The sequence below is a fragment of the Accipiter gentilis genome, chromosome 12, assembly GCF_929443795.1.
Source record: "Accipiter gentilis chromosome 12, bAccGen1.1, whole genome shotgun sequence".
NCBI lineage: Eukaryota > Metazoa > Chordata > Aves > Accipitriformes > Accipitridae > Astur > Astur gentilis.
Window position 1 is genome coordinate 30,865,015 of NC_064891.1, and position 18,068 is coordinate 30,883,082.

Consider the following 18,068-nt stretch of genomic DNA (forward strand, 5'->3'; position numbering starts at 1 on the left):
CCTGGGAATTTGGAGCAGGGCTTTCTGAAGAGCTGCCTTGTCCTCGCTCTTGTTTTTCCTCCCTTCATATCCGCAGGGATCTGGCTCCGGGAAGGAGTTGAGGGTCCCCTCATCCTCTGGGTCAGAAGACAGCGATGCAACTTTCTTTCCTCTCGGATGGTCTCTGTTGATCAGGACCTGTGCTCTGAGCACACTGGGCAAGAGCAAAGACCCGTGGAGGCCAGTACCCATGCTCTGCAATTGGCCCGCAGCGAGTGCTGAGGGGAACACAGGCATAAGGACAAATACTGCTGATAATTTCTTGTAATGTACCCTGGGAAATACCATTGCAGAAAGTTCTTAGCCTACCCCAGTAGGTGCCCCTGCTCCTTTATTCCCTGTAGGTGATGTCTATACATACTCCTCAAGGACTCGCATGTTTATGCAAGCATCGCTTGCCTTTTCTGTAGGAGGCAAGGATAGTAGAGTTTGTTAGAAAGTGATCTGTAAGGATGCAGTCAGTTCAGAAATCAAATCTCGTGTTGATAGGAGCTGGACAGGATGAAAGGCAAGGTTTAGACTCTGTGCAGTATGCTTTGTTGCATCTCACAGCCTAATTCCTCCAGATTTCTGCATTTGGACTGGCTTGTTGCCTTGGAAATATCCTTTCCTGAAAATTCATATTTTTTGGTGTTTTGCAGATCTGTACTTCTGTCAGTGATCCTACCAAATTTGCCAGCAAGCATGCATTTTTATTAAATGCTGTTTATTCCAAAATCTCTTACTAAGCTGAATTCATGTAATTGCAAAACTAAAGAACAGATTACCTTCATTTTGTCAAAGCTGGTAGAAAGGCAAGAAGATGGTCATGGGTGTAGAGTTGTATAGGAACCCATCCTTGCAATTGTTCTGAGTTCCAGCTAAGCAACAAAAAGTTAAAGACCCCTTTGTATGCCAAAAAGGTTGAGTAGATAAAACACTCTGGGAATGCAGGTATCTATCCTGTGGATTGTGTAGCAGAGACATTTTGCCCGTCTTTGTCTAGCAGAGCAGAAGACTTCTTACTGGGCTCTTGGCTCCTCCACATGTCACGTAAAGATCTGCAGAGCTTGAAAGGCAGCGTGTTGTTTTAAAAATAATGCAGTAGAACCTAGCTAGTAGCATGGCCTTCTGTCCACATTTCTGTAGGAAAGCAAGCCTTGGCAATCCATCTTCCACTGAAGGCTGCTATCTTTTTATCTCCCTCCTTCCTTCACTTTCCTTCTGCTCATATTTAGGTGTTGCTGTCAAGCTGCTTCTCTTTTTTTTTTTCTTTTTTTTTTTTTTTTCCCTCAGCCTTGAATCATGTAATTAAAATCCTGCTTTCCTCTGCATTTGGTTTTAAGCACCTCACTCATATATTTAGGGAAGCACCTCCATTGTCCATATCTTTTTGTTTGGGCTTGTCTCCTACATTTTCCTTCCCCATCCTGGAACTCACTCTGGTTCCATGTTTTCTATTTATTTTCCATCAGGCTCTTTGCTGGTATTTCTTGAAAGGACAGGAGCAGATAAAAGGAGCGAAGAGAGAAAAATTAAAAGCTAATGTAAAAATTAAAAACTGCAGGTAGTTAGATGATTGACCTGTTTCAGAGCATATTTAAGCATGAGGCATACAGTACAGACTGAACCATGATGCACCTCAGAAACGCTTTATGGAGCAGAAGTGCTCCGTATAGTTTGGATTGCTTTTAAATGGGCAAAAAGTCATATGGAGACCTCCCTTGTTTCCTTGTCTAGGCTTTTCCCCTGGACCTAGAAGTGTTAAATCAGTATTTTGCCTTCACCTGCAGAACTAACTCATAATAAGGGTAGCTAGACCCCAGCGCCTTCCAAGATGATGCTTTTTAGCATCATAAGGGTACCAGCCATCTTTGCTCTACAAGCTGATGTTTGTAGCAGTCAGGGCTTGTGTTTAGGCTGACATCAGCAGGGATCCTGGCCAGGGCAGTTGTGCGTTAAAAGAATCAGGGAGTCATGGTAACTCCTTATTCGGGTGACTCTTTTGTTCAGACCATCCCCTCCTGCCCCCCTGCTGCAGAGCTTATATGCGCTGCTGTGTCAAGGATGCTGGAGCCCTTCCAGGGCTGGGACTAACTGAGCCGGGCCGAGAGCCTTGTGACACCATCGTGCACATGGGCTGAATGAAATCTAAAGAATTTAAAATCCCGACTAAATATGTTGGGACAGAACTGCTGAAAAAAATGTTGTTGTTGAACTTAATTAGCGGCGCAAAGTGAGCAGGTCCCACTGGCTCAGCACCCGAGCACAAAGGGAGCACGTCAGGTCATTGCAAGGGCAACGAGAGAATAAAAAGGGCAGGATGGAAAAAAAGACCTGGGCCAGGAGCGTGACACAAGGAGAACTGCCAGCTTCCTAAACGCTTGTTCAGAGCCAGCTTTCCAGAGGGGCCGGGAGGGTGGGCTTTGTTGGCTGGTGGGGATTATATGCACCTATGGTTGAGTTGGACTCAGCTTATTTCTGGAAGTGTAGGTTGGTTCAGCAAGAATCGTGATGATCTGGAGCTCAGCGCTGCAGCCACAACAGCTTACCTGCGTAAATGCAGGTAGCAGGAGAGTTGCTGAAGCTGTAGGGTTTATGGTGCATTTCAAAGTCCGGAAGCATGTCTGAATTAACTAGTTCTCGAAAATGAAGGCATTTGGGCAGGCTGTTTTGGAAATGGCTAGAGAGGACTGCTAACCCCATAGCTATCTCCTGTGCTTAGCACAGCGGTGGCTGTGGCTGCTTTGCTACTGGGTTGGGAATGAGAAAGCTATGAGCAAATGGTGCGTTGGCCCTGCAGCCCGTTCGAGCAAATGGGAGGATGAGTTTGTTGACTCAAGCAACCTCCGGAGCTCGTTATTCCTTGAATTCTTGCAGTCAAAGCGGGATGACCCATGGAAAGATGCTGTAGGTCAACGTGAGGTTTGCTGATTAAAATCTGCTGTTATGCTGTGAAAAAAGGCTGAGCCTTGTGCTCCTACACACCTGTCTGTGCGTGTGTTTAGTCTTTTCTCGTACAGATTCCTTCTCCTATAAATGGATAGCCTGTTCTGTCCCTTCCTACACCCACCCCACCTCAGGCCATCGTTCCTGCTGTCACAGGAGAAACCCCAGGAATGACAAGAGCCACGTGCCCTGGCTTGCGTGAGCATGCATCTACCCTGGGTTCATGGGTTCTAGCCGTGGAGGAAGGTGGTTTATTATCGTGACGGTGGCAGGAGCTGTGATGCTCCAGCTGAACAGGGTGACGACAGACCATGCTGCCCGCCTGTGTCTGTGCGTGCCAAGGTGCAGGCGGTACCGAGGTTTAGCTCGTACGTGCTGTAGGGAGGAGAAACCTGCTTGCAGATGTTTCGCGGTTGTGCAGGGAATCTCTGTTTTGCTGAGTTCCTGCTGTGTAAATTGTTTGAACGTGGCTGCTCTAATTAAATTTCCCGTGGAGGACTTCAGGACTACCTTTGCATATTCATACTTAGATATTATAGGAAAAAAGGATCATTTGTGTTAGAGTCTGCAAGTAATGCCGTATAGATTTACGGCACAAGCTTGACAAAGAATGGCTCTCTCCGTTATCCAAATGATATAGGCTACATTACCAAAGAAAGGATTTAAAACTATTTCAGAGCTGTAGTAAAAATGCTTAGTATTTTTATATATATTTCTATACATTCTCTCAGTGGGTTTAGGGAAATAGAACTGCTACCAGGTAGGGGATTCACTGTTAAGCAAAGCAATGCAAGTGAAACTAGGAAATACCTGTTTACCCAAAATACAGGGAGAGGAAACTTCTTTCGCCTCCTTACAGACTGGAGTTTTAGGTCAGAGGAGACAAACAGCAGTGGGACTCACCTTTTCCCCTCTTCCTAAAGTAAATGCAATGGGATTAAAGGAGAGAAGGGCCAGAACATTGCCAGTATCTCACTGCACACAGAGAGCTTAGTGGGATTCAGTTTCCTGGCTAAATAAGGAGTCTAAAGGAGCTATAATAAGGCTGGATTACAGAATGAGTATTTCTTATTCCCTCCCTGAAAGCTGCAGTCAAGATCACTTAGAATATTTAGGAAGCTAATCTGTCCATTATGATTACTGAGAGCAGCCTGAAATCTGATTTCTTCCCTTTTTAATAGCAGTCCATCCTGAAAGCGCAGCCCATGTCCTGAGTAGATATGAATCTTCACTTGTGTCCTTAATTGTGCAGGTACGTGGCATCTTTTTTGGGCCACGCAGGCAAGCCAAAGAAGAGCAGCAAGAAACAGCTGGCTCCAGTGGGCACGGGAATACTCCCCATCCTGCTGTGAGCAGGGCCCGCGACTGGGCTTGCTGGGGGAAGGCTGATGCTGGTGGGCGAGGGGGGAGGATGGACCCAACCCTCCAGGGTCCAGGGATTTGGGGTTTCAGGGCCAGCATTTACAGCACGCAGTGATGAGCTGCAGGAAGAAATACGTAGCCTTCCTGACTCATTAATGCACCCAAAGTTTGCGCTTCACAGGGCACAGCTGTGACACACTTTTATGGTGCTATCGTATACGCACTATTTCAAAACTGTCCGATTACTGGAACTGGGATAAAACTCTTTTGATAATCTGAGATCTCTGGAGATTAGGACATAGTTTTTTTCCTGTTCGTACATACAGGCATATGTTTCTTGCACCCTTACTCAACTGGGTAATGTGTCCAGGCATAACTGCAGCATATGCAGAAATATCATCCCACTTATTTTCCCAGTGGAAAGTTCATTTCTGAAATCCTGGTTTGGGAAATAGTCAAATGACTGGGGATTTTGTAATTATATTTGTAGTATTGGAAGCCTAATGTAGGTTTCTCAGACGGCTATTTTGCTTGTCATTCAGTTTTAATCAGCGATAATTCTTTCACTCAGCTAGAAGTGGCTAAAACACAATCTGCTTTTTCAGGTAGCAGAGAATCAAAGCATGGTCGTCAGGTAGTCTGTAGATCGTGGATTATAACACAAAGCTTATTCAGAGCATAGCATTCAAATTACAGTTAAATTTTCTTTTTGAGCAACTCACTACTCCCCTCAAATAAGAAGCAGCGAGGTAATGGCAATGTTGCTAGCTCATAAAATATTATGACAATGGTGAGATTTGGTGATAGAGCATTCAGCTGATAGCATCCTTCCATGAATGAAAAAGACACTTAATTTTTACTAAAAAAACCCAAAAACGGTTGTAGTCCTTGTTCCTCCAGAGAAAGGTCTGGACTTGTGACCCAAAGGTACCTAAAAATCTCTGCTTGTGTGTGTGTGTGCATGGGAAACTGTAATTTCTAAGCCTGTCTCATGATAGCTGAATGTGTGTGGGGGGTTTGCCAGTAATACTATCTGTCTCACAGGGGAGAGGAGAAGCCAACTCTATTTATAGTTCAGATTCACTGTCAAATGCTATCTTTCAGAACAGCTTTATAAATGGTGCAGGACAGATTCTCAGCTGGCACAAGTGAGCAGAAAAAGAGAAGTTGTGCCAATTCACGTTAGTTGAGAGAGCTAGCGAACTCATCATGAGGGTCAGACAGCACTTCAGAAACATTCAGCAGCACTTCACTGAACCGCCGTGACATGTGTCTGCAAGTACAAGCATTACTGTAGATGGCATTTAATCCTGTGTTGTACCTCTGGGGAAGGCAGACAGCCCGCACACGCCACCCCTGCTGCAAAGCCCTGTGCCCTGTGAGTAACCAGGGCTGGCGGAGCCCAGCAGAGATGGTGAAAAATACTGGACATGGAGAATACACTTCATAAGAGGTAGACCCAGGAGTTAGGCTTCTTATGCTGTAACGTTTTATAAATTCATCCCAAAATGAACTCATAGTGGCCATCCTCTTGTGCTCAGTGGAAAAATGAGTATTAGGTATACATCACTAAAGTAATACAGCAGGAGTAGCTTATCTTGGCTTTTAAACCCAATAGCTAAATAATGCGGTAACATCCTCAAAAGCCCTTCAGTTACATGGGAACCTAATGGCAGTTTACACATAGATAGATGCAGATCGGGGTTCTGACCCCCTGAGTAACCATCTCAGGCTGTTTTCTTCTCCCTCTAAACTACCATGAATAAGACTTGGAGCTCTAGCACAAAGGAGAGTTAATTAAAGCAAGTAAAAGAGCTGTGTGGGAGAGTACGAGAAAATCACTTCTTGAAAATAGATGTGTGAAATGGGTCTTAGCCAAATGCATGGAAGATTTGAGGTCTGCTTTCCTGCTAGTCATGTCTTGAGTCAAATGAGATAGAACCGGTGGGACATACTGTGGAAGCCACATCCCAGTCTAGCCAGTGTCCTTATGGTTCATCTGCTTAGTCACTCAGCTGTAGGAGACATCTGTAAACCGCAAACAGTCTCAAAGCAGTCTCTTATCTAATGACGCCTTTTTTTTTTTTTTTGATGTGTTGTTTCTCTCTTACTCTCCTATTGGGACTGGTTGTCTTCTACCGATGAGCTCTTCCTAGTCCCAGGTATGGTTGATTGCATGTGCTTACGGTAACGTCTCAAAGCTGACGTATGCAGTACCAAGATCCTAGTCTTTGCAGTTTGTGAGTCAGACGCATTCCCTGTGAGCTTTTGGCAGTTTTGTGGTGGGACAGGCCTAACAGCTTCTTCTAGAGCTGTTCTCCATTGGCACTGGAAGTGTTGATACCAGAAGCCCCTGGGCCTGGACCTACTGAACAAATCCAGAAGCCAGAGGAGCCCTCTGAAGAGCCGTGACGGTGGTAGATCGCAGCCACCGGCTGCGCACCACTGCCAGTTTGCTGATGGTGAGGCGTCTCGAGGAGCAGAACGTTTAAGTCACATTAAACACGATTTACAGGGAGAGGAGAAATGTCTCTCTGGTATAGATAACCAGCGGTGCAGATACCCACAAATGAAAATGCAGTTAATTACCTTTTAGCCTTTCCCAGCATATATGGATCCAGTATTCCTGCGCTTTCTTTTCCTACAGGGAAGGTGTCAGAAGTGCTGCCCCTGTGGGCATCGGTGTCGTCTCTTCTAATCTGTTGGGCAGCATCAGCCACTCGGATCCTCTGAGGCTGAGCATAAGTCAGCAGAGTTTTGCCTTGCCTTCTGTTGCCACAAATAAGAAAATAACCTTTTCTTCGAGGATTAAGCTTAGCTGATTCACAGAGCTGTAGCATTTGCAAATAATTAAAACTGGATTTTGGTACAAAAGAGCATAGTTTGCTGCTGTAGTTTTTGAAGCCTTTTTTGTCTTCCCATTTACATTAAGACTGACAAATATCCATCCATAATCTCTTTAGAACAGTCAGGAAGTGCCTGGGCTTGCTCCAAATGTACCTGTTATTTTAACAGGGAGGTTGTCCCCATGTCATACAGCACTATAAGGGATGATAAGTTTTCCCTTTATTCATATGATCAATGTTTTAGTTGCCTTTATCCATCCTTCTGCATCCATCAGTTGAAGGTACAGTGAAATACCTTTCTTTTGCTATGCGCAATAAGGCATTTAAATGTGCAAGTAATTTAATCCACACCTGAAAACACTGGCAAAGAAGTTGCAGGTCAACTTAAAAATATTAGAAATGCTTCAATCAAGAGTCTCTTCTTCCTTGAAGTTAAAGTAATTCTTGCATTTAGGCATTAAGGACCTTTCAAATACCATCCTTTCACTCACACAAAAACTCAACAAATCAAATGCATACTCAGGCACAGTATCAGACCAGAATTTTAAAGTACTTTTGCTAGTGGAAATCACTCTTTATTTAAAGTGTATTTAGTTCTTCATCGTACTACCCATTGCCTTCAAACCTACTGGATTTTATTATCCATATTAGCTCACTAATTTATTTCCAGAATACTTCTCAAAAAACATAAGAATTGTTCATTCCTTTTTATATCAAAGAGCATTTTAAAGTATTTACATTTGCCCCGCAGCTTGAATGTTGTGTGTGTTTAAAATTCCTTCCTAGTTACTTTGCTCCAGGACTTCTTCTCAGGGTTCAAAGTTCAATTTCTCAAGGACCAGAAGTAAGAAGGAGGGTCTCATGTTGCTTAGATGCGCCAAGTTTGCAATGCTGAGGACCGTTGTCTCTTGGCAATTAGTGTTCAGCCCCTAGTACCTTGTATCTGGGATGGGATTCAAGTAAATTATTAACCGTTGGTTATGGTGGCTTGGTTTGCACAATATTTGACATTAAAACTGGCCCTTACTCCATCTGTGTGCTTTGGAATGAGACCAGGAACTAAATTTAGCTGGTCCTGGCTGCAGGGCGAGCATAGCTGTCGGTCCTGCCTGCGGCGCTCGCCGCAACCTGCTCTCCTTATCGGTTTACAAAGAGGGGAGCTTCCTGCTGGTTTTCAGACTTTTTGAATGACATCGGACAGGTTTGCTCTGCTCTTCTCATGAATATTCAGACATAAGTGCAGCGCTGCCTCGCTTCTTACGCTTTTTTGGTTGTGGATAAATGCTGCTCAGCAGGGCAAGCAGCTACTCAGTTTAGCGAAACAGCTGCCCCCAAAAAAGGGGATGTCAAAGTTCTTACCTGCTTTTTAATATTTAAGCCTCTAAAGTAACTGGATAGCAGCTTTCAAGTTTTTCTTCTAACTCTCATGTCTAGAAACTTGATGCTCTTTTAGAACAAACAGGGTCAGAAGTCTCACTCCAGGTACTGGAGACTCCAGCCACCGATACCAGGTGACCTGCCTTAGGAGCGGGGACTTCAGTGTTGCTCAGTTTCAGTGTTTTTCTAGATAACAGCAGCAGGGTAGCAAAAGGGCTTACGCCAGCCCTATGTCACCAAGGAGTCCTCTCTGATCCAGTCCAACCAGCTCTACAACACATTTGAAGAAGACTAAGTCATCTTCCCGGCTGCATTCTGATTGTATCTCCAAACATTACAGGTTATCAGACTAGTTTATATGTGTATCTTCTTGTCTGCAGTGGTAATTTTGTTCATTAATTTCCCTCTTTGACAAAAAGAGCTAATTTAATACTTGAATGTTAAAAATGCAGAGCTCTTCAATTGGTAAATTTTGAGATCATTTCAGCACAGTACTGAAAATACTGGGGTTTGTCCCAGAACAGACATAATGAGGTATTACTGAATCTGCCATTTCAGGAAACAATTTGTAGAAGAGAAATTCCTTTCAGCGTTTGCTATAGTTATCAGCGTTGAAGTGGTAACTGAAAAAGCAACATGATAAGAGCCCCCTGCTGCAGCCTTTCCAAGCGAGAAAGGGTGTTGCCTTTAGGGTCAGGTCAGAGCAGTGCTGCACACGTGATGAAGAAAAATAACATAGAAAATAAGAAACTTCTTTCAAGGCGATTATCTGTGTTTTTATAACTTGGGCGATGTTTTTCTGTTTCTCCAGCAATGCAATTGGTCCCCTCGTTGCGCTCTGGCTTATCTACGAGCAAGGTGGTGTAATGCAAGAAGCATCGACTCCCGTCTGGCTGCTGTTTTATGGAGGTGTTGGGATCTGTGTGGGTCTCTGGGTCTGGGGTAGAAGAGTTATCCAGACCATGGGTAAAGACCTCACTCCAATCACACCATCAAGGTAGGTGCACAGTTGTCATTACAGTTGTGTGAACTGTGTGTGAACTTATCTGAGAAATTGCTGCTCCGGTATTTTGTTTGTAATGCAGTTTGCTGCATTTGCTGTGCTCTGATTTTAATGATAACCTGGCTTCAACTTCTCCGTCTTTCTAAAAAATGAAAGAAGAAAGAGGAAAAGGAGAGAAAGAAAGAATGAGAAAGAGAAAGAAAGAGAGAAAGGACAAAAAGATCACCTTGTAAACTAATACTGAATGCTTTTGAGGCGTAGAGGTCTACATGAACAGAGACTTCTGCTGATGAGCTAATTAACGTGGCAGAAGGTGCATTTCAAAATGGCAAGATTACAGTGGCTTTCCCAGTGTGCTTCAGACTATTAAAACCATATGTATTTATTACAGTAATTTTCATCCTTAATGCATACTTGACCTCTGCTGGTGCTTAACCAAATTACTAATTAGGCATGATTCACCGCAGCGTAGAGTAGTAAAAGCCCCTGATGCAATGAGACGTGCAGCTGGGTTGCTACAGATGACTAGCCTGTGCCGTTCCCATTATTCAGCCCTTCCTTGTTCTCTTAACTTATTCCTATGACAAAAATCAGTCGGAGATAAAACAGTCGAAAGAAGAAACGGGTAAGACTGTGGCACGCTGCACGGTATCAGTCCGAGCTGATGCAAAGAGTGATTGTGAAGTGTTTTCTTATGCTTCCCGCAGTGGATTCACTATTGAGTTGGCTTCGGCGTTCACAGTTGTGGTAGCTTCCAATGTTGGACTTCCTGTCAGTACTACACACTGCAAGGTATGCCTTTGCCCAGCGACTGCAGTCAAGGCAGTCTGGACTATTCATCTTAAAATTGTGCCGCTTGAGCCAGCGGATAATGGCACAGCAAGGGGAAAACAGCCGCTCACGGAGGACGGTTAGGGAGAGGTCATCAGCGCGTCTCAGTCATGCCAGCGACATTGGAAAATAATTAGGCTTCCAAAAAATGCATTGGACTTGTCACAGTAAAGTCGCTGCGATCGGGCACAGTGTGAACTCCATAGCCGTGGTTAAAGAAAAAACAGCGCTTACAAAAACATGACCTCAATTTTAAAGCAAAGAATTACAAGGAAGAACCTGGTTTCCTCCGATGGTGCCATTTGAACCTGGCTGGGTAGCATTTCTCCCTTGTTCAGAGGCTGCGCACCATTCATCATTTTTACTTCACTTTCTTGATAAGTGCATGGCATGGGATTTCCTGCATATAACTCTTTTACTACAGTTTTTCCATCTGTCTTTTTTTTTTATTTCTTCACAGTGGATTTTGCATTGAAGTAATGTGTGCGCTAACGGTACTTGTAGCCTCAAATGTGGGTATTCCAATAAGCTCCACCCATTGCAAGGTATTGGAGTTTGCAGTGATTGCATCAGTAAATCACATCACTAGGACAAACCATAACAAAATACAAGAGATACCAATTGTTGCAGATTGCCTTCACTATGCGATGCGCCGTGCAGACGGTGATTGCGAGGTAATGAGGACCGCTTTTAAAGCCAGTACGGCTAAGCAAAGTCAGCATTATGAGTAAGTGCACAAAAGTCTGGAATGTCTTTCACGCTTACATGATCGTATTGAACTAATATAGACATATTAAAATAACGTAGACTCGTAGTTGTGTGATACCAGTTACATGTATTTTAGAGCCACCTGTATGAAAAACACTGCTACATCATTAAGCTAATATTTTAATGTCTCTCTTCTTTTAAACCAACTTGTCCTCACTTTTGTGCATTATAATACAGAATCCGGCACTTGTAATCAGTTCTTTGAAGAAGGTTGTTGTCCGTTTTTTTAAAAAAAAGACCAGTTTGAATAATAGATGTAGGCTGGGTAACGAGCAGAATTTAGTTGTGTTATGTGATACGGCTGTGTGAGAAGACATTTATATTGCTTGTAGGCAACAAAGAGCATGTTGACTTTTACACTGCTGGAAGAACATAGTGAGAATTTGGAATTTTGTTCCCCAGGGAACTCCCAAGTAAAACATCCTTTTTTTTATTTCCTCTGCTTCCCCATGGACTCCCAAGCTCTTGGACACGCAGAGCTGTCTGTATCCCTTACCCTCTGGCAGGGCGAGGGGAAGCCCCTCCGAAATCAGAGACCCCAGAGCGGCAAAACCCCTCTGCTTCGGGACGTACCACCAAGCCCTACAAGAGCCAGATCCTGTAGGATTTGCTGCTGCACCCTGGGGACCTTGGAGCCCTTCCAGCTCTGGCTGGGGCTGGGGCAGGCAGGTTTTCGGGGCTCACTGCTCCACAGCATGGTAGGCGGGCTGGCAAGAAGCCGGGCATCCTTGCCTGTGACATTGACCTAGTTTCCAGTGAAAGAGTCAATGAAATCCACACATCCTGCAAAATGCCCCGAGTTGGTTCAGTCAGCCTTTTTCTAGTGAAAACCATTTCTTCAGAAAGCCTTCCTCTATTGCAAAATCATTTCTTTCTTCTGCTGTAGAGCTCTTTGAGAAGTAGCCAAGACTGAGCTTCTCTGAAAGGCTGTTCAGATTTCCCGGCGTTGGCCGAACTCTGGTTCCTCCGAATCAAGCAGGGAGGGGAAAAATAATAACAACGTGATTCACTTCTAAAAATGCTAGCCTGGAACCACCTCCCTTTAAGCTGACTGGTATATCAAATGTGTGATGAAGAATTTGCCAGAGAGAATAATACAGCTTTGATCATCTCAGTTGCATGCCTGAAGTACTTCTAGCCGACCGTTGTAAAAGAGAAAATACAATTTGGTACAGACAAATAGACTGAATTTAAAAAGAAAATGTCTTGGAAGCCATAAGCTAATGAGAGGGCAGCATTAGGAGGTATTCATTGACTCAACGCAGTTAAAAGCTTGGTTTTTTCTAACTGCAGAGCAAAGTAATTATTTTTAAAAAATACTTCCATAAAAGCAGTTAATGTGGTTAGTCTGTGTCTGCTCCCTGTAGTTTGCTGTATCTCATTAGATGGATCATTCTTAATGGGAAGATCCACTTTGCAATAGGATTAGACTGTTCCAGGATGTCACATTATTATAACTGACTCTGTGTTTCAGCAGAATGAGATCCTGAGTTGAAAGATCCTAAGTGATCAACACAAGTTAAAGCAAACACTTGTAGCAAATGTATTCCTTGTTTTCTTTGAGGCCCTGGTGAAGGAATAAAAGAACTATTATATATCATTTACTCTACGGGAAAATGTCTCTCTGAAAGTGCTGTCGGCCACTGAGATAGAAATGCCTTCTTGAAAATCAGCAGAAAAATTATTTCACCCTAGAAATCAAAAAGAAAATAGGTTCAAGGTGAGCCTAGTCCTAAGCCTCTAGCATCAGGGAGTGGGAATTACTCTTTTTCCCCAACGTTTGCTCCACAGCAAAATAGCACTTGCTAAAGTGGGAGCCCTACCGAAGGGGTGCCAGTCAACTGAATGTGCAGCCACTGGATAAACTGATGGCAAAGAAGGAGCAGCGTGAAACACCTTAGGTGGAGGGAGACCTTTTCAAGGTGAAACAATAGACCATAACAAAAAATGGAGACCAAGTGTGAAGGAAACCTCTGAGCAGCAGTTTTCAGGTCTTGGAGCAGATGTGGTGGCGAACTGGAGATTGGTAGCAGGAAGAAAAGCATTAGCTTCTGAGAAAGATTTGTCAAGCCCTCTCAGATCAGGAGTTGCATTCAGTCCTCAATCAGAGGCTTTGGGCCACGTGAGGTAGCAACCACCCAATATGCCTGTCCTAAATCTACAGCCCAGCAGCTTTTCCACGCTCAGTGCCTGCCGAGAGCCTGAACTGCACCTTTGTCCTTGCCACGAGTCAAAGGGGAGAGGAAAGTTGCTCTGAAAGCCTCCCAAGTCAAGAGGGCCCGAGGGAAAGACCTAACCTTTTGAGCCTCCAAAGGAATTTGTGAGTCTGAACACGGTAGCCACATTGCTCTGCCTGCAACCGTTCAACGTCCCTTGGGATTTAGCACTGAAAAGCCAGTGTGGAGTGAATCCATACCTTGCCTTTCTGCTGCCCAGGTAGGCAAATGATCGTGTTGAATCTTACACATAGTGCCTGTTATTTAGTCTAAGATATGAGATGTAGAAATAAACAGGCATTTCTCAGCTGTAACAGATTGAACGTGTTCGCATATGGGTAAAATTAGAGTGCAGGAGTTAAATGTGCAAAAGTGACTTTGCTGAGGTCATACTGTCAGCTCCATTTTGCTATTATGATTCTGGTATTTTGAAAAATATTCTCAGTGTTGCTCTGATGAAATTATCATGTTCTGTGTGTTATTATGCTATGCCATTGCACAGGAATAAGAAAGCCAAAAGCATTTCTGTAATGCTTTAAGCACAACATACTGAAGGCAAACTGCACTGGTTTCAAACCAATCTCAAAGTAGATATCATCTGAAATTCTGCAGACGGTGTAGCGTCCCTACACCCAAGTTTTAGCTACTCTCCTAACCTCTAGTCCATCAAAATCACTATTAATAAACTAAACTTTCATAATGTTTACAACGGATTACCAATGCCATCATTGCTGATACCTTTTGAATTTCAGGAAGAACTCAGAGATTATCGTACGTAGACTGCAGGCTCGCTCAATAAGCAATGCTTCTTGTTGCAAGCATGACAGATGGATACTAAAGATGTGCCAAATGTAAAGTAGAACCTAACAGCTGAGCTGCTGGAAAACCAAATGCTGTTTCCTTGGGTTAACGCTTTGATATAGTCAGAAGTATGGGGTTCCTCTTAGCTGGGCGCCTCCTAAATACGCTTACACCTCCTAAATACAGAATAGCATATTGTACACTCAAGGGGTCTTCAGATTAAGTGTTGTCTAACAGATTTCCTTACTGATCAAGCTTTAGACTGAGGCCTTTTCAGCCCTAGAATATCAAGTTTAGTTTTCCCTTGTTCTGTCACAGGTACTTTTGAGTCTTATTTCTCTAGAGTTACAGGGTCTTCCACAAATAACTCTCTTCTCCAAAACAAAATGTTGAGCAGTAGTTAGAAGTTAAATAGGTGTTAACAAAAGATGTGGGTTCGATATCCCTGTCCTGTCTCTCCCTGCTTCCCTGTCTTCCCAGCATTTATCATTTTACTGGCTCCGCACATGGGGAGCAGCCCATCTTCTCATCTATAGGCAGGGACTGATACTCTCATTAAGAAAACAAGCAGGGAAGAGGAGGTAGGGATGGCTTTTCAAGGAGCGCAAGCCCAGCTGTGTCTTGGAGTTTCCTTTCCTTTCCTTCAAAACAGGATTTTCCTTCCACATTTCTTGCTGCTTTACCGTGTGCTTTGAATAGACTTGCACCGATTTACACGTTTTTGTTAATGGCATGGAGGGCTGTTTCCAGGGCAGAAAGAAAACGCAGCGTTTCTGAAGTTTTTGCATAATTTTTCACCAGGAATATTTTTCTCAGTCCGGTTCTTTCTTAAAAAATAATATGCTGGGTTTATACCCGAGCTTATCAACTGAAAATACATTTGAAGGAAGAAAAGGTTGTAGCTTTGCCCATGCCGCAGTGTGTTTTGTCTTCAAAACCACTGACCAGCTGCCCTGGTAGCAGTGCCTTTGAAGGAGATTTTGGTGGTTTATCCGTTCCCCACCTGAAGCCAGACCTCTTGATGTCCATGCAGTTTGCATGTCCCATAGCATCAGGCTGATGTCTTTGTCCACAGGGAGGATTTTAGCTCTGGATGCTTTGCTTGGCCGGCTGGTCCAGAAGGGCTGGTTTTCACCGGAGGGCTCGGACTGATGAGTTTGATGTAGGGCAGCTGTACTGGGTCTAACCTTGCGCTGTCTGTCTGCCCCCTGCCAAGTTACCAGTGCTGTTACAGGGTGGGCTCAGCTGCTTACATTGCCGTTGCTGTCCTGTTTATAGCCCGCAGTATGGAAATACATAGGTGCTGTTTGGAGTCAGCACCGTATGCCAGGCTATAAGCTGCAGAGGTTCAGCAGCTGCTGGGTGAACAGGCAGAACGTTCCACACCAGCAAGAGGACAGGCAGGTGGGATGGGAACCATACTAGCTATCCCGACCTGCCCTATGCCGCACTCTCCAGCAGAGCCTTAAAAACAACTTTCCCGGTGTTTTCACGGTTTGGACCACAGTCTGGCCAGACTCGGTGGACGCTTGCCCTCTCCCCTACAGACGGAGTCAGGTGCTGGGCGGTTGGAGGGCTGCCTCCATTGCACTCCTGGCTGATCCAGGAGCTAGCAGGGCAGAGAAAACCCCACAAACATATTTATTCTCCTTTGGTTGGCCCCGAGACCCATGAAGAAGTGGAGAGCACTGAAAAATAAAGGTTACAGCACCCTGGAATTGTCATCCTCCTGCCACCCCACCAGAACACAGCCATTGTCATCATCAGGGGCTCCTTTATCTCAGAGCATCGCTTGGTATCAGCTGACTGGCATTGGTGTGGCCATGGGCATGTTATGAGCGCTTGGACCTACCCCTCACATCTTGTCTCCCTCTCTCTTCCCCGCACTCCCAAGGTTGGCTCTGTGGTGGCCGTCGGCTGGATCCGCTCCAAGAAAGCCGTCGACTGGCGCCTTTTCCGCAACATCTTCCTGGCATGGTTTGTGACTGTGCCGGTGGCCGGCTTGTTCAGCGCCGGGGTGATGGCGCTGCTGATGTACGGGATCCTGCCTTACATCTGAAGAGCCTCCGCCAGTGGGAAAAGGGGAAACGGCCAAGCTACTACCAAGGGGAGAAGCGTTCCCATGAAAGAACCAGTCAGAGAGGATCCATCTTCCATATCTAACTTCTTATCTACTGTACATAACAATGTGTCATATTGGTGACATGGTGATGTGGTGCCATTTCTTATATATTAAAGAAATATATATGCATATAGTAGGTAACAATACCTAAGTTATATTATCAGTGGGGTGAAAATAATTGCCTAGAATTTAATATTTAGTAAAATTTGTACATAGTGTATCATTTTGGTGGCAATTTTTTAATCTTTTGAAGAAGAGTATGGATTAGGAAATGTTTCTTGTCCATTTGATATAAGAAGAAGCGAGGTACAGGACTGTGTAACACATGAATTTTTTTAAAGCTATTAAGATACTGGAACAAAATAAAATGTGCAGAAGTGCTTTTCATAACATAACTTTGTTCATATCATATTGACCTTTGTGTGTCATAGCGTGATGGTTATGGCTGTGTAAATACTTACAAACAGTAACTTTTAAATGGTGCATTTCCCTTATATATTTTGGATAAGAAAGTTTAGGAAGTACCAAAGAAGCAGGGGAATAGCTTGCCGATATTATGTTGCTGTCTACACGTGTGAGCGTGTGTTGTGTTTTCCCACCTCTAATTCAACCTTGTTTTCACCAGGCTCCCGCCAGCAAGGCTAGGATAGTACTGTTCATGTCTTAATGTAACTTAAAAAAAAAAAAAAAAAAAGCACACAGAAAAGTTAGTTCTTGTTACTTAGTAGGCAGACCGCAGTTCTCCACGTTAGCTGACAGTAGACAGACTTCATTTTGTGGGTTGAATTTGAAGTTTCACTGCTCACCTTCTACCTTTCCCCTTCAAGTCTCATCTCCCGGTTGCCCTGCTGTCAATTCCAGCAGGAGAACGGACCATCAGTCTCCCCCCTTTCTGTCCATCCAGCCACAGCCGCACCCTCTCAGGTACAGGAGTGGGACCGCGGGGTGCTCGGCACCCCCACATACAGAAGCGAAGGGCAGCAGCGGGTAGGAAACAGGCTTAGCCCTGGTTTTGTGGTTGAAGGTATTGGGTGCCCGTGGGAGTGCTGACCCACGCAGGGGCTGGCGTGAGGAGCACGGCGAGGGTGCGAGCAGATGCTGGGTCCCCGTCCCCCCCCGGCATATCCCATCCCACGCCACAGCCTGCCGGCCTCCTACCGTGCTGTCAACCGCAAGGAGGGGACGGGAGCCTGGCCCGGCGTGGATGGAGGTTGCGTGGTAACCGGCATTTGGGATGAGATTTTTTTTTCACGGCAGCTCAGGGGGAAATGACTAGCTACATCCTCTTTGGAAAGCACATTTGGGTGAAGGTTACTGTTTTGTGGGTGGGAGGCAAAGGGCAAGGGGTGCCTGGAGGAGGTTGGGAATCTATTACTGTTTAAATGCTGCTAAAATTTTGATAAAATGTTCTTGGTACTCCATTGTGACTTTTCCATTGGTCATTCATACTAAATTTATAATAAAAAGATAAACAGCCCCTATCACTGTTTGCCTCTTGGGTTTTTTGAGCGTTACTCAGCCGTGCCAGCCGTAACGGGAAGGCTCCACGGGCAGCTAAAACCTACTCCTTGGCATCCGCTGCCTTTTGTTCTTTGTCCCCCGGGGTCAGTGGGGATGAAACCACGCTCTGTGTGGTTCTGACAAAACCTCCCTTTTCTTCCTGCTGTCCCGGCAGCCCTCAGCACCCACTCCGCCTAGGGCTTGGCTCACGGGTGTCTTCCCGGCAATGTCTGGAAGCTCTGAGGCTCCTTCAGATGCATTCACTGGGCACTTGC

At 44.7% G+C, this 18,068-nt stretch overlaps 1 protein-coding gene across 8 annotated transcripts in view; it reads left to right on the plus strand.

Annotated features, from left to right (window-relative positions):
• Nucleotides 1-17,777, plus strand: part of SLC20A2 (solute carrier family 20 member 2) — a 58,863-nt gene extending 41,086 nt beyond the window's left edge. For 5 of the 8 annotated variants that reach the window (XM_049815423.1, XM_049815424.1, XM_049815427.1 and 2 more), the window contains 3 exons: nt 9,364-9,549; nt 10,263-10,347; nt 16,066-17,777. In XM_049815423.1, coding sequence (XP_049671380.1) covers nt 9,364-9,549; nt 10,263-10,347; nt 16,066-16,230 — 436 coding nt within the window. In that variant the 3' untranslated portion in view covers nt 16,231-17,777. Of the gene's footprint in view, nt 1-9,363; nt 9,550-10,262; nt 10,348-10,846; nt 10,932-16,065 lie in introns of all 8 variants that reach the window. The other 3 variants (XR_007507855.1, XM_049815428.1, XM_049815429.1) reach the window with 3 other exon arrangements.
• The last annotated feature ends 291 nt before the right edge of the window (nt 17,778-18,068 follow it).